We start from the raw sequence: 23,373 nt of genomic DNA, 5'->3' as shown, positions 1-23,373 counted from the left end.
CCACTGGGGCCCATGCTGACAGGACCATGGCCACTGGTTTCCTCCATCCACTGGAGCCTCAGGCTCCTCTACCTGCTGTGTATCCTGCCGGCTACGCCAACTGTCTCACTGTTCACTGAACCCAGGGTAGGCAAAGCACCAGCGAGGAAGCTAGAGGAAACTTCGAGGAGCTGTAGGAACTGCAGACATGTTTATTCTCTCTGGTCTGGCGCAGCAGCAGACATGCTATATTCTCTTGTAGCTGACCCAGCAGACACAGCCTCAAGGGCTTGACAGGTGCACGCAGTGCTACAAAGGATCTCAGGTGTAAGTAACCAAGCAAAGTCATTATTTACAAAACATGGGGTGAGAGCTTAAGAGAACGTGGGGTGAGAGAACCTGACCACTGCTATCTTGGCTAATTTGCTCTTTCTCTACAAACCCAAGGACAAAGACCAGGAGAGGAAAGTAACAAAATTTTGGAAGCTGTAAAGAAGGATAGTGGTAACAGACTTAGCATACCTAAGAAAGCTGAATCCTAAACCAGCCATAAAGAAAGCTGAGTAGCTACCTGATTTGTACTGCAGAAGCCCTGAAAAGATCAGAAATTGGCAGCATAGCTTTTACCCACTAGAAAGTTTAGAGGAGTACTTTAGGGGTTTCAGCTGGTTAGTAGCAGTGGGGCTCCTAATGTAGATAAAGAGCACGCATTTCAAGACTTTTCACACCATCAGCAAAATAATCAAAAATGTGAACCCATTTCTCATCATCTATAGTCCCAGAAATAGAGATGTGGCCATGATCCTTGAGGTTTTGACTTAAGTTCCTGTCTTTCCCCAAGATGAATGTGTGAATATTTTATTCCATTTTTAAAAGACATCATTTAGAAGCTTGTTTTAATATTTTCATTATCCTTCCAGTAAAAAACCTCGACTAGTATTCAAAAGAAAACAACTAGCATTGGAGAAAAGCCACATGATTTTCTTATTAAATATTTGGCACAAACACGTTTACTTACAAATTATTAAAAACACATGTCTTTCAGAAATAAAACAGGAATTTAAGAGCTGGGGAAGGGCCATTAAAGAGCCACTAAGCCAATCTCAGCTGGGGAAATTGAGGCTTAGAGAAGCAAAGTGATTTGCTCAAGGTCATACAGCTTTTCTCTCTCAAGATTAAATTCCAAATTCTCTGCACTTGAATTTCTAGTACCATACTCTTTCTATCAGTAACATTCAACATTCTTTTCCACTACCTATACTGCCTCTCCAAATCAGTAATACATCAACTTGATAGATGGAAAAGGTGCTTGATGGATGCTGTGCCTTCTCCAAATCCACTGAGGCAGGATGAATTTGGGCCCATTGGAATAAAGTTATCAGTACTATTTGATGACAGAGGGAGAATCTCTCTGTACCTGACCATAGGCTGAGTAGAACTCCTACTTCAAGTGTCTTACACTGTCTCATTTTCTAGGACCAAATATGCCCAAGGCCCAACAGAAGAGAACATTATTTGCAGTCAAGTAAATACTTCATCCTCTACTGGACAGTGGGAAAACAAATGGGATGTACATTTCATCCTCACTGTCCTTTTCTCCTACAACCAGTACATATAAAGGTAAGAAAATTTGAAAACAAGAGGCTTCTGGCTCTGTAACTCCCACCTTTGGAAATTTAGTTTGAAAAGAAAGATAGGAAGCACTGTCTTCTGGTATTCAAAAAGTGCTTGAAAATCTGCCCCAGCATTTACTCAAGGCCCTGGGATCAACAGGTATGAAGGAAAAATATACCTCCATCTGCTCTTCATTTTCACCTTACCTCTTGGCTATGTTCATCTTTGCTCCAATCATGCTTAACCCTTGCTCTCTGTGGCAGGGACCTCTGAGACTAAGATATTTACTAACAATTCACCATAGAGAACAACAAACTAGTTCCCAAGGACGTTAAAGAGAAAGCAGGAGACAATCTCCAGCTTCTAGCTGTGATTACAGAAACATAAGACTCTGGCTTCTAAGAATTTTATGAATAAACCTGCCAATCTAATGTAGCATAAACATCAGTGCTTGGTGGATGCATAAATGAGTCAGATCCCTTGTTTCACATAATAATAGATGACCACAAGTAGTCCCTTCTGCATTCCAGAGGACACAATCCCTTTGTTCTTTGGAGTCTTGTGAATTTAGGAATGCAACACTGGATTTCTTTTCAGGTCTTATACCTTAAACCTATACTGCACACTGCTGTCAGATTACCTTTCCAGAGTCCAGAACTGAAAGCATTCTCTCTCTGCTCAAAATGTTTTTAATAATTCCCCAATATTCAAGCCCCTCTATTTTTGTACCAACTTAATTTCCCAGTCTCAACTCCTAGTGCTCCCCAACAGAGAGCTTCCATTTGGGCCAAACTGTTTCTAAACAAGTCTTGCATACCCTGTCTCTCACACCTTTGCTCAGAACATTCTCCCCACACAGGATTCAGCTTCACATGTCCCTTTCTGTATCAGACCCAAATCCATTTTTCAAGCTGAAATTAATCTATTATGCTTTCTTCATCACCTCAGCCCCTAGAGTTTGATGCCTCCTTGGAATTTTTAGAACACTGTTAGCCTTAATTGTTCAGAATCTGATATTGTTTGCTACTGTTTGTTAGGCTTTTATATGTAAAATCTTCCCTTCTACCAAGGCTAATGCGAACTCTTTGAGTCAGTCTCCTGCCTCCTTAAATACCAAAACAGTAGTTTAACAAAAGGAGGAAAGTCAATAATCGTTTGCCAGTTGAATATAGTATTCCTAAAAAGTACAAAGCATGAACTAAATGGAAAAGGCCTGTCTCTAACTAGATAAATGATATGGAACAACTTCTTCTTCCCTTGGCTTCCAGTATCATTATCTGAAATATATGGGCCAAATGACCTTCTAGCTGTGATAGTTATTCTAAAATATCTATAAATAAGATCATATTTTCAATACAATCAGAGATATCCTTTAATTGCATCTTATGTCCTTGGCTCTTCTAAAATATAAAGAAATCCTCCTCTGTTTCCTAAAATTTTATTTTGATAAATTATTTAGGAAAAAATAATCTGTAAGAACCCTCTTACTTCTTTTCTCAAAAGAAAAAATTCCACATCCAGTCTGCCATATCCTGACTGCTGTCAGAAACAAGCTATGTTAAAATGGCCCCATCATAGATACTCTTTTTAGAAAGGGAGAGGAAAAAAAAAAAACTCCAGTGGGGCTGGTAAACTACAGCCTGCGACCTGGATGATCCTGCTTCCTGTTTTCGTAGATAAAGTTTTTTTGGAACACAGCCATACTCATCTGGTACATATCTAAGGATGCTTTTGTGCTATAACAGCAGAGCTGAATAAATGCAACAGAGACGAGATGGTCTGCAAAGTCTAAGATATTTATTATTTGCCCCTTATACAAAAAGTTTGCCAATCCTTGTTCTATACCTCAACGTTCATCAGAGTGCCAAGCCGTAGATTATAGACTTTCAATCATGTAAGTGATTTCCCACTTATTCATTCAACAAATATTTATTGGAATTTCTGATTTCTAACTAATCCTTGTTCATTTCCTCATCTGTAAAGTGGCATATAATAGAATCTACTTCATAGAGCCATTGTGTAAAAAAAAAAGCCTTTAACACAATGCCAGGCACAAAATTTGAAAAACTAGGGCTGCTGTCTTATCATCTTCATTGTCATCATCACCATTACCACCAACACAACCATGATGCTTTCCTGATGTTATAGGAAAAGTAGGCTCTCTGACGGCCGTGACCACTTAAGAAAGGAGAGAACGCTAGCACTTCTCAAGTTTTACTTTGTATTTAGGAAAGAGCTGTACGTTGATACCACTCTGACTGCAACCACAAGAATAAAAGAAATGTTCCTCTGATATGAAATGGCAGTTGATCATTTAGGCTTCTGATACCAGAAATAACAAAAACTCAATATCTTTTCCAGCGTTCAGTTCAGTTGCTCAGTCGTGTCCGACTCTTTGCGACCCCATGAATCACAACACGCCAGGCCACCCTGTCCATCACCAACTCCCGGAGCTCACTCAAACTCACGTCCATCGAGTCAGTGATGCCATCCAGCCATCTCATCCTCTGTCATCCCCTTTTCCTCCTGCCCCCAATCCCTCCCAGCATCAGAATCTTTTCCAATAAGTCAACTCTTCACATGAGGTGGCCAAAGTACTGGAGTTTCAGCCTTAGCATCATTACTTCCAAGGAAATGCCAGGGCTGATCTCCTTCAGAATGGACTGGTTGGATCTTCTTGCAGTCCAAGGGACTCTCAAGAGTCTTCTCCAACACCACAGTTCAAAAGCATCAATTCTTCGGCGCTCAGCTTTCTTCACAGTCTAACTCTCACATCCATACATGACCACAGGAAAAACCATAGCCTTGACTAGACGGACCTTTGTTGGCAAAATAATGTCTCTGCTTTTTAATATGCTATCTAGGTTGGTCATAACTTTCTTCCAAGGAGTAAGCATCTTTCCATTTCATGGCTGCAGTCACCATCTGCAGTGATTTTGGAGCCCCAAAAATAAAGTCTGACACTGTTTCCACTGTTTACCCATCTATTTCCCATGAAGTGATGGGACCAGATGCCATGATCTTCGTTTTCTGAATGTTGAGCTTTAAGCCAACTTTTTCACTCTCCTCTTTCACTTTCATCAAGAGGCTCTTCAGTTCTTCTTCACTTTATGTCATAAGGGTGGTGTCATTTGCATATCTGAGGTTATTGATATTTCTCCTGGCAATCTTGATTCCAGCTTGTGCTTCTTCCAGCCCAGCGTTTCTCATGATGTACTCTGCATAGAAGTTAAGTAAGCAGGGTGACAATATACAGCCTTGACATACTCCTTTTCCTTTTTGGAACCAGTCTGCTATTCCATATCCAGTTCTAACTGTTGCTTCCTGATCTGCATATAGGTTTCTCAAGAGGCAGGTCAGCTGGTCTGGTATTCCCATCTCTTGAAGAATTTTCCACAGTTTATTGTGATCCACACAGTCAAAGTCTTTGGCATAGTCAATAAAGCAGAAATAGATGTTTTTCTGGAACTCTCTTGCTTTTTTGATGATCCATTGGATGTTGGCAATTTGATCTCTGGTTCCTCTGCCTTTTCTAAAACTAGCTTGAACATCTGGAAGTTCACGGTTCACGTATTGCTGAAGCCTGGCTTGGAGAACGTTGAGCATTACTTTACTAGCGTGTGAGATGAGTGCAATTGTGTGGTAGTTTGCACGTTCTTTGGCATTGCCTTTCTTTGGGATTGGAATAAAAACTGACCTTTTCCAGACCTGTGGCCACTGCTGAGTTTTCCAAATTTGCTGGCATATTGAGTGCAGCACTTTCACAGCATCATCTTTTAGGATCTGAAATAGCTCAACTGGAATTCCATCACCTTCACTAGCTTTGTTCATAGTGATGCTTTCCAAGGCCCACTTGACTTCACATTCCAGGATGTCTGGCTCTAGGTGAGTGATCACACCATCGTGATTATCTTGGTCGTGAAGATCTTTTTTGTACAGTTCTTCTGTGTATTCCTGCCACCTCTTCTTAATATCTTCTGCTTCTGTTAGGTCCAGACCATTTCTGTCCTTTAACAAGCCCATATTTGCATGAAATGTTCCCTTGCTATCTCTAATTTTCTTGAAGAGATCTCTAGTCTTTCCCATTCTGTTGTTTTCCTCTATTTCTTTGCATTGATCGCTGAGGAAGGCTTTCTTATCTCTTCTTGCTATTCTTTGGAACTCTGCATTCAGATGCTTATATCTTTCCTTTTCTCCTTTGCTTTTCGCTTCTCTTCTTTTCACAGCTATTTGTAAGGCCTCCTTAGACAGCCATTTTGCTTTTTTGCATTTCTTTCCCATGGGGATGGTCTTGATCCCTGTCTCCTGTACAATGTCACGAACCTCCATTCATAGTTCATCAGGCACTCTATCTATCAGATCTAGTCCCTTAAATCTATTGCTCACTTCCACTGTATAATCATAAGGGATTTGATTTAGGTCATACCTGAATGGTCTAGTGGTTTTCCCTACTTTCTTCAATTTCAGTCTGAATTAGGCAATAAGGAGTTCATGATCTGAGCCACAGTCAGCTCCTGATCTTGTTTTTGCTGACTGTATAGAGCTTCTCCACCTCTGGCTGCAAAGAATATAATCAATCTGATTTTGGTGTTGATCATCTGGTGATGTCCATGTGTAGAGTCTTCTCTTGTGTTGTTGGAAGAGGGTGTTTGCTATGACCAGTGCATTTGCTTGGCAAAACTCTATTAGTCTTTGCCCTGCTTCATTCCGTACTCCAAGGCCAAACTTGCTTGTTACTCCAAGTGTTTCTTGACTTCCTACTTTTGCTTTCCAGTCCCCTATAATGAAAAGGACATCTTTTTTGGGTGTTAGTTCTAAAAGGTCTTGTAGGTCTTCTTTCCAGAGTTAATGAGGAAGAAAAAAATGATTTGAATTTATGAACACCTCTCTTGAGAACTTAAGAGATTGCTGGCAGCCCCAAACTCCAGCAACAACATTAAAAGGCAACGTGACATTAAATGAGTCCATGGACGGATTCATAATGTGAAATTAAATGAGTCCACTGACTACCTTTCAAATCAACCATCTATCCAGATTTGGTTACAAACAAATTTTCTGTTTTTGTGAGAACTATGATTTTTTAAAAGTCCAACAGCCTGATATATGTATGTAGTTTTTTCTAATTCAATCCAACAAGTAAATGTTGGATTGAAATGGGTGTCTATTTTTCTCTACTACAGTGTTTGCAATGTCTCTCTAACATGTACAGAAGTTGTCTGAGGAAATAAGTATGCTTTATGCTCAGATATGCAGATGACACCACCTTTATGGCAGAAAGAGAAGAACTAAAGAGCCTCTTGATGAAAGTGAAAGAGGAGAGTGAAAAAGTTGGCTTAAAGCTCAATATTCAGAAAACTAAGATCATGGCATCCGGTCCCATTACTTCATGCCAAATAGATGGGGAAACAGCAGAAACAGTGGCTGACTTTATTTTCTTGGGCTCTAAAATCACTGCAAATGGTGACTGAGGTCATGAAATTAAAAGACGCCTACTCCTCAGAAGTAAAGTTATGACCAACCTAGATAGCATATTAAAAAGCAGAGACACTTCTTTGCCAACAAAGGTCCGTCTAGTCAAGGCTATGGTTTTTCCAGTGGTCACGTATGGATGTGAGAGCTGGACTATAAAGAAAGCTGAGTGCTGAAAAATTGATGCTTTTGAACTGTGGTGTTGGAGAAGACTCTTGAGAGTCCCTTGGACTGCAAGGAGATCCAACCAGTCCATCCTAAAGGAAATCAGTCCTCAATATTCATTGGAGGGACTGATGTTGAAGGTGAAACTCCAATAATACTTCGGCCACCTGATGCGAAGAACTGACTTATTTGAAAAGACCCCGATGCTGGGTAAGTTTGAAGGCGGGAGGAGAAGGGGACAACAGAGGATGAGATGGTTGGATGGCATCACTGACACAATGGACATGGGTTTGAGTAAACTCCAGGAGTTGGTGATGGACAGGGAGGCCTGGCGTACTGCAGTCCATGCGGTCGCAAAGAATCAGACAAGACTGAGCGACTGAACTGAACTGATGCTCCTTTTGGGATCCTTCAAAATTCTGGATAATAAAATCCTAAATGATTCACTGGGGGAATAAAAGATTTAAAATCAAGTGCTGGATTTCCCTGGTAGTCCAAGTGGTTAAGACTCTTGTGTTTCCAATGCAGGGGGCAGGGATTCAATTCCCAGTCAGGGAACTAAGATTTTGCATGGCGTGCCCCTCCCCAAAACACTTGAATTATTTTACCATGAATCCTTTGTATCTCTGAATGCATCTTTTGACCACATGAGATATTAATTATATTGAATTATCTTTCTGTCTTATTTCTATTAGATTCTAATTTCAATTATTTTCATTTTTCATCTAAAGTACTGCTGCTGCCACTAAGTCACTTCAGTCGTGTCCGACTCTGTGTGACCCCATAGACGGCAGCCCACCAGGCTCCCCCATCCCTGCCATTTCCTTCTCCAATGCATGAAAGTGAAAAGTGAAAGGGAAGTCACTCAGTCGTGTCCGACTCTTCACGACCCCATGGACCGCAGCCTACCAGGCTCCTCTGTCCATGGGATTTTCCAGGCAAGAGTACTAGAGTGGGGTGCCATCGCCTTCTCCACTAAAGTACTGGATATCTTAAATTTTTCCTTTATATATAAAATTTGATTTTCAGTTGTATCACTTCTGTTCTTTGCAATTTTAAAATTAATTAATTCTGTAGTTATTTGGTACTCAATTTATTTTCGTTTCTGTACTATTTTCTTTTATCTCAATTTGTTTTCATAACACCATCTCATCACTGAACTCTTATTTATTAAATTCACAGTCCATTGAGTTGTTCTGCAGTTGTAGAATTATATATATATATATTTTTGCCTTTTTTAAAAATATAAATTTATTTAGAATTATATATTTGTAAGGAAATTCTTTGTATTCAATCCAGTTCAGTTCAGTTGCTCAGTTGTGTCCGACTCTTTGCGACCCCGTGAACCGCAGTACGCCAGGCCTCCCTGTCCATCACTGGCTCCCGGAGTCTACCCAAACCCATGTCCATTGTGTCAGTGATGCCATCCAACCATCTCACCCTCTGTCGTCCCTGTCTACTCCTGCCCTCAATCTTTCCCAGCATCAGGGTCTTTTCAAATGAGTCACCTCTTCACATCAGGTGGCCAAAGTATTGGAGTTTCAGCTTCAACATCAGTCCCTCCAATGAACACTCAGGACTGATCTCCCTTAGGATGGACTGGTTGGATCTCCTCGCAGTCCAAGGGACTTGCAAGAGTCTTTTCCAACACCACACTTCAAAAGCATCAATTCTTCTATGCTCAGCTTTCTTTATTGTCCAATTCTCACATCCATACATGACTACTGGAAAAACCATAGCCTTGACTAGACGGACCTTTGTTGGCAAAGGAATGTCTTGCTTTTTAATATGCTGTCTAGGTTGGTCATAACTTTCCTTCCAAGGAGCAAGCGTCTTTTAATTTCATGGCTGCAATCACCATCTGCAGTGATACTGGAGCCCAGAAAAATAAAGTCAGCCACTGTTTCCCCATCTATTTCCCATGAAGTGATGGGACCAGATGCCATGATTTTCATTTTCTGAATGTTGAGCTTTAAGCCAACTTTTTCACTCTCTTCTTTCACTTTCATCAAGAGGCTCTTCAGTTCTTCTTCACTTTCTGTCATAAGGGTGGTGTCATCTGCATATCTGAGGTTATTGATATTTCTCCTGGCAATCTTGATTCCAGCTTGTGCTTCCTCCAACCCAGTGTTTCTCATGATATACTCTGCATATAAGTTAAATAAGCAGGGTGACAATATATAGGCTTGATGTACTCCTTTTCCTGTTTGGAGCCAGTCTGTTGTTCCATGTCCAATTCTAACTGTTGCTTCCTGACCTGTATACAGATATTCACTGAGTTGTTTTTCTCAGGACAGGTTTGTGCAGTCTATTTTTCTTGCTCTAATTTTAGCTATGCGTTTGCACAGTTGGATAGATTGAGTCTTTTGGTCTTATTCATGTTTAAAAAAAATAGTTTTATTTATTTTTAGCTATGCTGGGTCTTCCTTGCTGCACAGGCTTTTCTCTAGTTGCAGTGCATGAGATTCTCATTGTGGTCACTTCTCTTGTTGCAGAGCATGGGCTCTAGAGTGCACAGGCTTCAGGAGTTGTGGCTAGTGGGCTCAGCATTTGCAGCTCTCTGGCTCTAGAGAACAGGCTCAGCTGTGGGGTGCGTGACTTAGTTGCTCCACAGCATGTGGGATCTTCCCGGATCAGGGATGGAACCCATGTTTTTTGCACTGGTAGGCAGATTCTTTACCACTGAGCCACCAGGGAAGCCCATGCTTGTTTTATTTAGTGTGATATATTATAGGTGAATTCTTTTCTTAAAATGTTTATATTTATTTATTTGGCTGCACTGGGTTTTATTTGTAGCATGTGGGATCTTTTAGTTAGAGTATGTGAGGTCTTAATTATGGCACATGGGATCTAGTTTCCTGGCCAGGGACTGAATCTGGGCCCCCTGCATTGGGAATGCAGAATCTCAGCCACTGGACCACCAGGAAGTCCCATAGATGAATTCTTATCTTTTATCCTTTCATATCTGAGAGTGGCTATCATGTGAGTCTTGGTTATTTTGTATTCTGTGTACTTTTCTACAGCTTCAGGGAATGATGTGTGTGGGAGAGATGGAAAGGGTATAAGGAACTCATCAAGGTATCGTAGAGTCTTTGTTCGATTACTTCTCTATCCCAAGATTCTGTTAAACATTCTTGTTTCATTCCATATACCTAAGGAGTTACCCCATTTCTATGGAAGTCTCTAGCTTCACCTTATTTCACCTGTTCATTGTTTAAGGCCAGATCTTTTGTTTCTGTTACAGTCAACCTCAGGGAAAATTGTTCATTTTCCCTGGTGCATCATTTACTCCTCGGTAGTGTTTCTACTGCTTCTCAGTCAGAAGATAAATGTACAGATAGGTACTCAGTTTGCTTCTTTTCAGATCTGGAGCTATTAGTGAGAATTTGCAGGATTTCATTAAGACATCAGTATGGCTTCTGGGGAATGCTGATAGGGTGGAGCTGAGAGCCTACTGGTCTTCCTTTCTGTTCCTCATTGGAATCTTGCTTCTTTCCTTGGTCACCAATTTTTGAGCTTTATTGTGTTTAATTATCCTACTGTGTTTGCTACGGTTGAAACTGCCAGTTTTAAAATTTTTTAAGTTTATTTATTTATTTAATGGTTGTGCTGGGTCTTTGTTGCAACGAGCAGGGGTTACTCTTTGTTGCAGTGCCAAGGCTTCTCACTACAATGGCTTCTCTTGTGGCACCCAGGCTCTAGACACACAGGCTTCAGTAACTGCAGCACTCAGGCTCAGCAGTCATGGCGCATGGGCTTAGTTCCTCCATGGCATGTTGAATCTTCTAGGACCAGGGACCGAACCTGCGTCCCCTGCATTGGCAGGTGGATCCTTATCTACTGTACCACCAGGGAAGTCCCTCTGCCGGTTTTTAAATTATTTCTCACACTTGATTAGAAACTAGTAGTAGGAAGTTCTGTGATAAAACCTGAAGTAGCCACTTTAATTCACAAGTGTTTTCCTCAAGAGCTGTTTATTTATAGGTGATGTTTACTATGTTTTGGTCACCTACTATGGAACAGGCATTATGCTAACTGTTTTGCATACATTTATTGGAAAGACTGATGCTGAAGCTGAAGCTCCAATACTTTGGCCATCTGATGCGAAGAGCTGACTCGTTGGAAAAGACCCTGATGCTGGGAAAGACTGAAGGCAGGAGAAGGGGATGACAGAGGACGAGATGGTTGGATGGCACCACTGATTCAATGGACGTGAGTTTGAGCAAACTCCAGGAGATGGTGAAGGACAGGGAAACCTGGTGTGCTGCAGTTCATGGGGTCGCAAAGAGTTGGACATGACTGAATGACTGAACAACAACAAATTTCCCATAGCAGCCCTATTATTATTAAACTCATTTTTACAGATGAGACAACCAAAGCTCTAATATAGAACTCTTATCCATAGGGGTAACTGGGCCAATTGAAACTAGAGTTTAACTTCATTTTCATTAAAATATATACACTAAAATATGTCTTCTACCTCTACTGTGCTGGAGAGCAAAACAAACAAACAGGAAAAAACACACCAACCATGGAAAAAACATACCAACCAGTAAGACACTTTTCTTTCCCAATTTTCCCTCTCACATTCATTTCATCCAGGTTCCAAACATTTATTAAGCATTGCTATGTAGTGGCATCAGGCAGTGATGCCCACTGAGGATAGTGGCTTCTGAAGTAGTCAATAAAATGCTGATTAAAGAAAATGTGACTATGTTGCCTATGTGTAGCCATTGGGATGACTACTATCAAAAACAAAACAAAACAGAAAATAACGCATGTTAATGAGAATATAGAGCAATTAGAACCTTTGTGCATGGTTGGTGGGATTGTAAAATGGAAAACAGTATGGACACTCCTTAAAAAATAAAAAATAGGGAACTATCAAATAATCCAGCAATCTCACCTCTGGTATATATCCAGAAGAATTCAAAGCAGGATCTCAAAGGGATATTTGTACATCCATGTTCACTGCAGCATTATTCACAAAAGCCAAGAGGTGGAAGCAACCCAAATGTCCACTGATTGATTAACAGATAGAGAAAATGTGGTGTATATACACAATGGAATTTAAGAAGCCTTGAAAAGGAAAAAAAATTCTGACACATGCTACAATGTGAATAAACCTAGAGGACATTATACTAATGAAGTGAAAGAAGTCAGTGACAAATACAAATAGTATATGATTTCACTTATAAATGGTACTTAAAGTAGTCAAATTCAGAAAAACAGAAAGTCAAATGGTGGTTACTGGGGGCTGGGGAGAGGAGATAAAGCAGAGTTGTGAGTTTCATGTTTGCAAGATGAAAAAGTTTCAGAAATCTGCTTCACAACAGTGTCAATACACATACTACTACTGAACTGTACCCTTAAAGATGGTTAAAGTGATGAATTTTATGTTGTGTGTTTACCACGGTTAAACAAAAAACAGGAAGCTCTATAACACTGTCGAAAGATAGTTCTGTTCCCTGTTCTCTCCACAGCCACTTGCTCTGCTCTGAAGCAGGATCTGATTCTACCGTGGCCAGAAAAGACATAGGGAAAAGCTAAGCTTGTGTGGTGAAGAAAAGCCTCTATCCTACCTCATGGGAAAACATTCACATACTTTTGTCAGTTTCACAGAGATTAATCTAGTTTTCATTTCGTTTTTCCCATCCACTGGGTGGTTTTATTTTGTTTTAAGACAAGGAGAACTGCCAAAAAGAAAAACCCCAGGGCTTACTTCTGTAGGATGGATCCCTTAATGATCAGCTCCTCATCCAAGTCTGCTTCATTAGCCATGAAGAGCAGCCTCTTGCCTGTGCTGTCCACTCCAACGAAGTCACGCTGCTCCACTGAATCACACACAAAAAGGAAAATCAAACAAAGCCATTGGCCATGCCTGTGTGACTAAGTCAGGGGACAGGGCACCTGCTCACAATGCTTTTGGAACCAAATACAGGAGTATTATTTAACACATACTCTTCACAGTGTTTAAAACATGGGCAGTCAGAATTGTTTTGTATTGCTCTAGAGGATATAATTAGGTTAGCTAGTGAACTTGAATAAAGTCTGCAGACTAAAGTATTATGCCAATGTAATTTCCTATCTTAGGAGATTGTCCTTTCTGGGCTAGGAGTATGGGGGAAAGACACACATTGATGTGTTAAAGGCAAAGGGAATCATATCTGCAATTTATTCTCATAAATAATTCAGAAAAATAATGATTATATAATATATTGTATATACATCAGATATATTGAATACATAAGAGGGAAAGAGTGGGCAATCTGGGTAAAGGATATATGCAATCTCTGTACTACCCCTATAACCTGTAAATGTGAAATTATATAAAAAATTGAAAAGTTAACGAGATGATGGATATTTTAATTAGTTTGTGGTAGTCATTTTATAATGTTTACATATATCAAAACTTTATGCTGCTTATCTTAAACATATAATTTTTATTTGTTAAAAATAATAAGTAAATACAAAAAATAAAAAGTTAAAGAAAAAGAGGGGCAATCAAGATACTGCTTAGCCAAATTAAGTGGATGAATCTCAAGTTCACTGCATGGAACAGAAGGAAAGTACAACTGCTTCTCTGTAAATAATAACCTAGGTCTGCTCACTGTGTAAATGGGAATAGTATTTAAGGACATCCACATTTAGCCAACAGTAACTATATGTGTATTACACACTAGATTCTATGCTGTGGAGGGGAGCAATGAAAGAAAATAAGGCACATATTTACTAGATGAGGAGAGTTCTCTGGCAGACAGTGATCTTATAGGCGGCCATATTATTGCTGTCTTCTGTGTCATATTTCTTTCCCCCAACAAGATTACAAATTCTAAAAAGGCAGATTTATGATTCCTTTAGATCTGCCACAACATCTAGTACAATGTCGAACACTTAATAAAATCTGCCAGTAACATCCGTACAGTATCTGTTTATAGTTTACAAAAGCATTTTCACATAGAGACAGCATAGTGTAATGATTAAGAAGAGAGCTTCTGAAGTTAGACTACTTGGGTATGAACTCCACATACTAGCTGTACATCTTTGAGCAAAATACTAAACTTTTATTCCTCAATTTCATCTGTAAGAAGGAAATAACAGTGCCGACACCTACCTCACAGGATTGTTAGGAGAACTAAATGAATTAATAGTATCTGTAAAACTGTATTTAGTGCTTTTAACTAAAACATCAAGTAAAATGTTTACGTTTAAAAAATTAAACAAAAGACACACTCTCATTTGATCTTCACAACAATCAAATAAAGCAATGATTTAATACCTCTTTGAAAGAGAAAAACTAAAAGTTGAGTTCTAGGAAAAATGGCCATCTCTAAAGATGAACTTGTCTACCTCCTATTGACAGACAAAGGTCACTATATAACCTAATATGCTTCCCTGTTGGCTGCAGCTGCCTATACCTAAAACCAAATGTTTCACTCAAGTGTACAATGTGTTTAGTTCAGGTTCTTGAAAGCATTCATTCTTTCAAATGTTTTTTGCTTAGCTCACATGCAGTGTTTTAATCTGAATAGGGAGAAACTGTCATAAAAAATTACACTTTTCTTTTTATTACCAAGATAAGTGAACTCCAAAGAAGGAAGGATAAATAATGCCAATATGCTGCTATCAAAAGTCTACAAATAGTAAATGCTAGAAAGGGTGTGGAGAGAAGGGAACCCTCTTACACTGTTGGTGGGAATGCAAATTAGTACAGCCACTGTGGAGAACAGTGTGGAGGTTCCTTAAAAAACTGGAAATAGAACTGCCATAAGATCCAGCAATCCCACTGCTAGGCATACACACTGACAAAACCAGAACTGAAAGAGACATGTGTACCCCAACATTCGTTTATGATAGCTAGGACATCTTAGATGCAACCTAGATGTCCATTGGCAGATGAATGGATAAGAAAGCTGTGGAACATATACACAATAGAATATTACTCAGCTATTAAAAAGAACACATTTGAGTCAGTTCTAATGAGGTAGATGAAACTGGAACCTATTATACAGAGTGAAGTAAGTCAGAAAGAAAAACACCAATACAGTATATTAGCACATATATGGAATTTAGAAAGATGGTAATGATGACCCTATATGCAAGACAGCAAAAGAGACACAAATATAAAGAACAGACTTTTGGACTCTGTGGGAGAAGGCAAGGTTGGGATGATTTGGGAGAATAGCATTGAAACATGTATATTATCATATCTGAAATAGATGACCAGTCCAAGTTCAATGCATGAAACAGGGTACTCAAAGCCGGTGCACTGGGACAACCCAGAGAGATGGGATGGGGAGGGAGGTGGGGGGTGGGGTTTGGGATGCACAGACATGTACACCTGTGGCGGATTCATGTCAATGTATGGCAAAACCCACCACAATATGGTAAAGTAATTAGCCTCCAATTAAAATAAATAAATTAATTTAAAAAATAAAAGAATGTCAATATGAAATTACAGAGAATTTCAACTGAAGCTATATTTTACAGAGAATTTCAAATGCCACAAAGCAACTGTGACATATATCAATTCATCCGTTACATGGAAACTTGAGAATATAACAAAGTCTGCAAAGGTCTGATTACAAGCCAATATTTTAAAAAGAAATAACACAGAGATGTTATTTTTGGATATATTTGGAGTGCTTACCCTATCCAACTCCTCTGGCCCACAGAAACCTTGAATTACTCAATGTCCTGGGAGCAATAATTTCCAACAAATCAATTTTTCAGCTATGTTGCACTTCAGTCACATTTCCCTCACTCTCAGGCCCCCTCCTTGTATTGGCTTCTTCGTAGCTACCATAGTAACTAGGACCTCAGAATATGATACAAATTATAGAAACTTGGATAGGTTTCTTTCTGTTCTGCATTAACAAAGTGAATTCCACCTGGGAAGCAGAGCAAGAACATCCTAAGATTGTCCATCCTAAGAGAAAGTTTATACAAATAAGGTTAAGAAGGCAGTTAAAACTATGAACTCCCAACTTAAAAAAATCTGTCATAACCAACTATCCATATATTTTTCCAGTTGTTTTTTCTTCTCTGTTTCCTCTTTAGTCATTTACTTATCCATTCATTCATTCAACTAAGAAATATATTTGTGCACCAGCCCTGTGACAGGTCATATGTTTGGGGTGGGGATTTCATCTCATTCTATGAGGCCAGTATGATTCTGATGCCAAAATCAGACAAAGATATGAGAAAGGAAGATTACAGGCAAATTTACTCATTTAATAAATATAAGAATCCTGAATAAAATATTAGCAAATAAAAAGTAATAGTGTATATTATAGATTTAAAAGGGTTACAGATTTGTTGTAGCTCTTCCCATCATGAAATAGAGCCTAGAATGTAAAATGGTAGCCCACTGTGGAAACCAGCATGGCGGTTCCTTAAAAAATTAAAAATAGAATTACAATATGATCCAGCAATTCCACTTCTGGGTATATACCTGAAGGAATGAAAGTAAGGTCTTGAAGAGATATTCGTATACCCATGTTCATAGCAGCATTACTCAAAATAGTTAAAATGTAGAAGCAACCCAAATGTCCATCTGTGAACTAAACAGATTAGCAAAATGTGGTATATACACATAAGAGAATATTATTCAGCTTAAAAAGGAAGGAAATCCCAAAATATGCTACCACATAGTTACACTTTGAGGACACTGTACTAAGTGAAAAAAAGACAGTGACAAAAAGACAAATACTATATAAATCTACTTATATATGGTACTTAAATTAAGGTAGCCAAAATCATACAGACAGAAAGCAGATGCCATTTGCCATGGGCTAGGAGGGAGAAAATGGGGATTTATATTTAATGGCTATGAAGTTTCAGTTTTATAAGATGAGAAGAATTATGGAGAAGGGTAGAGGTGATGGTGCTCCACATTATAAATGTATTTAATGCCACTAAACTAAATTTTATGTTACGTGTTTTTTACCACAACAAAAAAGTGGGAGGAAAAAAAACAGTGCTGACCAGAAGGGGAAAAAAAAAAAAAAAAGTAAGGTTAGTTCCCCATCCTTTATATCTAGGTTGGTCTAGTGACTAACTTTGACTAACAAGAGTTTGGAGGAAGTAACACAATGTAAGTTCTGATTTTTGGCCTCAAGACATTGTGTAGCTTCTGTTATTTTCTTAGAACCTGCTGCTGCTGCCATGTGAGCAAGCCTGGGCTAGCCTCCTGTGTAAGAGACTAAATGAAAAAAGAAAGGGACTTCCCTGGTTGTCCAGTGGCTAAGACTTCACACTTCCAATGCAGGGGGCCTGGGTTCAATCCCTGGTCAGGAAATTAAATCCCATATGCTGCAACTATGAGTTCTCATGCCACAACTAAGACTCAACACCACTAGATAAATAAATAAATGTCTTTTTTTAAAGAAAGAAACTTGGCTGTCCCAGCTAAAGCCCTAGACATATTAGTGGGTTCAGCTTTGATAGGCAGGCTCAAAGAATTGTAACAGCTTCCTAGCATTCACACCCTTCTGTATCCTCTCCCACTGAATATGGGCTGGCCTAGCTACTTGCTCCTATCCAGCAAGGGGGAAAAGTAATGAGATATTATATTTGTGATTAGGTTACGTAAATTCATAACTTATGCTTTGCTAGAAGATTCTCACCTTTTCTCCTTGGAGAAAAGGTCTATTTAACAAATGGAGCAAGGAAGAAGGGACATCTACATGGGAAAAAAAAAAAGCCAACCTGATACCATATACAAAAGACAAATCTGTTTGGATCAAGGAATTATGTGTCAAGCGTAAAACTTAAAAATTCTTAATGGAAAATCTAAGTTAACATTGTTCAGAACTTGCAGTATGGACTTCTTCAGCAAGACATAAAAAAGAATGAAAATTTGCCATTTGTAGCAACATGTAGGGACCTGGAGAGTATTACACTTACTTAACGAAATAAGTCAGATGAGAAAGACACACACAGTATGTTATCACTTATATGTGAAATTTAAAAAATAAAAAGAAACAGACTCACAGCTATAGACAACACTTAGTGGTTACCAGTGGGGAGAAGGAAGATGGAGGCATAACAGAGGTAGGGTATTAACAGGCACAAACAACCATGTATAAAATAAATAAGCTAAAAAAAATAGATTGTACAGCACAGGGAATATAGTCAGTATTTTATAATAACTATAAATGGAATATAATCTTTAGAAACTGAATCACTATGATGTACACCTGAAACTTAGATAATATTGTAAACCAACTATAACATACTTTAATGAAAAAAAAAAAAACAGGCAAACAAAACAGAGAATTGGAGTCTAAAAGAAAATTAAACATGTATGAATAAAAATTCACTTAATTTTTTTTAAAAAAAGGAGATTAATTTGAGAAAAAAATTTCAGAACTGAGGACTTGAATTTTCAGATTGAAAGGCCCAAGAGATCATCCAACACAAGAGATGTCATTCAATACAAGAGATGACAATTAAACACTAAGGCATATCAATGTGAAATTTTAAAAGTTTGGAAATAATAAGATTCTATAAGTTTCTAGAAAGGGAAAAGCCTCAAGAATCACTATGCCATTGGACTTCACAGAAAAGCTAGAGTATAGTGAAATAATACCTTCAAAATTTTGAGGGGTCAGGATTTCCATGAGAATTTTATATCCAGCCAAAATATCCAATAAGTATGAGAGCAGAATAAAGACGTGCAAAAGCTCACAAAATTTATTTTTCACAAACCCCATCTTAGGAGGCTACCAGAGGATATATTTTTATACACACACCCACAAAGGTACATAAGCTAAGAAAGAGGAAAATATGAGGCTCAAGATATGAGAATGAAGGGTGAACCAAAAAGACAGTTCTATAGCAGAGCAACTAATCCAGAATCTAGGAGAGAGATCTTCAAGAATTTGAAATTCTGGGAATACTTAGACTGTTGGAAAGTAATTAGAGGAGGAAATTCACACAACTGGGATTAAGGTTGAATTGGTAATAAATACATAGAAAATTAGGCAAATGAAAAAACAGGACAATTTTTAGGAAAATAAAGAGAAAAATAACAACATACTACAAGGTTCTGCTGTGAATATCATTTATAAGTTCATAATAATGTAAACATATATTCAGTTAATCAACACTACAATATAAGTATGTCACTGTATTAGGAAGCTGGGGAGACTGGAAATTTACATGCCTTGTGTGTGGGGGGAGAGGGTGTGGTAAAACAGAACTAAATCTTTAAGTTTCACAGTAGAAAGTAAGTAGATGATTCCTAAAACTAAAGATATCAAGACACAGCAAACAAAAGCATGTCATTTGAGATGTGGGATTAAATGTGAAAAAAAATTGGCTAAAAATGTTAAGTGGCTGCCTCCGAGTATGGTGAGGATAGACCGGATGGGGGTTGCAACTTATTACAATATACTATGAATAACCCCCATCCTGTCTATCCTCACCTTACTCAGAGGCAGCCACTTAACATTTTTAGCCAATTTTTTTTCACATTTAATCCCACATCTCAAATGACATGCTTTTGTTTGCTGTGTCTTGATATTTTTAGTTTTAGGAATTATCTACTTACTTTCTACTGTGAAACTTAAAGATTTAATTCTGTTTTACAATATACCATGAATAAGGGGCTTCCCTGGTGGCTCAGAGGTTAAAGTGTCTGCCTGCAATGCGGGAGACCTGGGTTCGATCCCTGGGTCGGGAAGATCCCCTGGAGAAGGAAATGGCAACCCACTCCAGTACTCTTGCCTGGAGAATCCCATGGACAGAGGAGCTTGGTAGGCTACAGTCCACGGGGTCGCAAAGAGTCGGACACGACTGAGCGACTTCACTCACTCATTCACTCACTCACTCACCATGAATAATTTTAATACTTGTAAAATTATGGGCATATAACACACTGATAAAAAATTTAAATTAAATTTTTTTAAAAAAGAAATGAACTAGAAAGTCAAGGCTGTGGAGTTAGAAGCCATGAGTTCAAATTCTGATTCTGTCACTTACCACTGATATGATTTTTGAACAACTATCCACAAAGTGTTATTAGGCCATAGATGGATTATACAAGTTGGTAAAGTAACAAAAGTACCTAGCCCCATTAATTTTATCTTGTGAGCAAATCTTGATTATTTATGTTTCTCATATAGGGCTTAGCATAGATTTCATATATAATATGTCCTAAATTCAATGACTACATCAAAATTTAATGTATTTGATAGTCAGGGATCTGATTTCATACCAGCTACCCCTGTCTATACCTCAGTAAATCACTCACCTCCTTCTTTTCAAATATTATGCCTTGAAACACACTTCCCTGTAACTGAAACATTAAATTGCTCCCTGTATTTTGTACATGTTCCTGCTATTGTACCTGTCACACCATGACATACAATTTCTACTATATTTGAACTTATTTCTGTACACTGATTCCTCAAACACAAGAATTTCAGTTTTGAGTACACAGGAGTTTCAATCACTTCTGTTGGACATAATTAGGGGAAAAAACAGGTTGGGGCAGAAAGAATGAGACTGAGAAGAGGAAAAAAGATAAATCAGAAGCCTAAACAGGAGTAAAAGTTTGCTTGTTGAAGTAGAGCTTTGAGAGAAATAAAGGAAGCTGAAGCAAAAGAAATACAGGCTCAGAACTGCCTGCCAACATGTGTTAATATAGAGGGAGCTAAGCTGACTGACAGGTGACAACCAAGTGACAGCTTTCATTTGTGAGATTCTGAAGCACCCTGATATATATTGATGTAGTCTGGACCCAGGTAAAGAACCTGCCTGCCAATGCAGGAGACATAAGAGACATTGGTTCAATCCCTGGGTCAGAAAGATCCCCTGGAGAAAGGCATGGCAACCCATTCCAGTATTCTTGCCTGGAAACTCTCTTGGACAGAGGATCATGGCAGGCTACAGTCCATGCGGTTGCAAACAGCTGAACACGACTGAAAGGACTTAACACAGTCTGGACCAAAGCTCTGAGAACTAGGGGAGAGTTTGAGAAATACTACAGTGAACTGGGTAAGTTAAATAACACACTGATAAAAAATTAAAATTAAATTTTTTTAAAAAAGAAATGAACTAGAAAGTCAAGGCTGTGGAGTTAGAAGCCATGAGTTCAAATTCTGAACCATTCAGTTTCCTACAACATTTTCCATTTCAAACATTCCAAGAGACACGGGAACTGTAGAGATAATAATCAATAATTTTTATCAGAAAACCATAATTTTAATAGCATTAAACAGTTGTATAGAAGAATGCCCAGGAAAAAAAGCCTCTTAGTAAACATGTTATCTGTGATGAAGCAAAATAAACACAATATGTTCTCACTGAAATTGAGAGAGAAGATTTTGGATCTTGGATTTTCTAAGCAAGGGATGGTAAATGGAAATCTTTATACAACTGGTTGGTTGAATTCATATTGTGAAACCTGGATATAGAGGGCCAACTATGCTGTTTCAAGAAGTCGATTGCCTGATTTACAGACATCTCATTTAATTCTCACACAAAAATCCTCAAAAGATTCAGTCTCATTTTACAGCTAAAGAAAATGAAGTTCAGGTTAGTTAGATAATTTGTCCAAGACTGCATAGTTTTTGAGCACTGAAGCCCACTCAGTCTGAATTCCAGAACCTGTGCATTTAATAACCATGCTACAGCAGCAGCTGTTTAATTGAAAAGTCTTGGAAACATTTCTAAACACAAATTAATAGGCAATGGGAATTCCCTGGTGACTCTGCGCGTCTTCTGGCTGGGGCTTAGGTTTGATCCCTGGTCAGGGAACTAAGATTAAATTAAAAAAAAAAAGGCAATGTAGTGTCAGTATATTGTATATTGCTGAAACTCAGACTCTTATAATACCCATTCATGAATCCAACTACAACTTAGACTCTAATTTTTAGGACTTAAACATCTAGGGCTTGAATATACTTTCTCTTACCTTGAGGGCAATAAGAGATACCTTTATAGGCAGGCCCCTCAACCATTCAGTAGTATCTACTAACTGGTCACCATGGGCCATAACTGAGCCAGATGTGGGGATAAACTAAACAAAACAGACATGACTCCTATTTTCATGGAGCTTATAGTTCAATAGAGGAGAGAGTAAGTACAAGAGTAGGGCTGCCATATATAGGCAAATAGGGGTTGAATTAGAGGGTCAAGGAAGGCCTCTCTCAGCAGATAACTTGAAGTTAAGTTGGATTTAGAGTGCATGTGTTTCAGGTAAGGGGAGAGCATTTCTGGCAGAGAACATCACATGTAAAGGCTTGCAGCAGGGGGAAGAATAAGCTCCAAAAATCCAAACATAAATTAATTTGATCCTGCCCTCCTCAGTATCTTTAGTTTCTAAAAATCTGAGAAGGAAGTGGCAACACAAAGAAAGATGGGTCCTGAAACATCTAGCCATTAGCCATTCTCCCATAAGCCAGTAAGAACACTGTTTGGGAAACTTGGATCTAACGGATCCAGACTATTAAACAATATCTGAGAAAGAGAGGACCACTGGCTGTTCCGGCACATAAGAGCAGTCAAGAGGCAGACCAAACATACAATCTGAGAAATTTATGACTCTTAAAAAAAAATGCTTATCATTGAAATGCATAGCATTCCATGGTAAGAATTTAAAACTTAGTCCTCAAATACAACAAAATATAGATACTGAGGAGTTCAAAATTTCATGTAAAGAATGAAAAAATCAAAAATATAAATCTGATTATGACATTCTCTTGTTTAAAATTCCTCAAATACATCCCTACTGTTGCAGGGATAAAGTTCAAACTCGTTAGTCTAATCCCTGTATTCTCTCTAGTACCATTTCCAGCTCCCCTGCCCTCCGTACTCAGAATCTAACCATATAGCAAGTTACCAGTTAACATCACACTTTTTCAAAAACAGAAGAGCCACCTTAAAGAAACTTCCAATAACCATGTTGTTACCATTTAAGCATCAATTTTAAAATAAACAGATAATAGTTAATTTAAGATAAAATTATGAAAAGCTACTCATCTATAATGATAATTAAGACATAAAAGCTAATATACAATGTACAAAAAAGTTATAATACCAAGAGTAACTATAGTAAGGTATTTGATTTTTTTGCATTGTTTTAAGTAGAGGATTATAAAAAAGAAAACAATAATATTTGTAAAATATATATATGTT

The 23,373-nt window shown here is 38.3% G+C and overlaps 1 protein-coding gene across 1 annotated transcript in view; it reads right to left on the bottom strand.

Moving 5' to 3' along the window:
• The window catches only part of EIF2B3 (eukaryotic translation initiation factor 2B subunit gamma), a 118,953-nt gene that overhangs the window by 52,942 nt on the left and 42,638 nt on the right, over positions 1–23,373 (bottom strand). The window contains exon 5 of the mRNA XM_052637884.1: positions 12,950–13,061. Within this exon, the coding sequence (XP_052493844.1) occupies positions 12,950–13,061 (112 nt within the window). The remainder of the gene's footprint in view (positions 1–12,949; positions 13,062–23,373) is intronic.

The sequence above is a fragment of the Budorcas taxicolor genome, chromosome 3 (genome assembly GCF_023091745.1).
Source record: "Budorcas taxicolor isolate Tak-1 chromosome 3, Takin1.1, whole genome shotgun sequence".
Lineage (NCBI taxonomy): Eukaryota > Metazoa > Chordata > Mammalia > Artiodactyla > Bovidae > Budorcas > Budorcas taxicolor.
The sequence above is the reverse complement of the archived record's forward strand: the minus strand, read 5'-3'. Positions and strand labels throughout refer to the sequence as shown.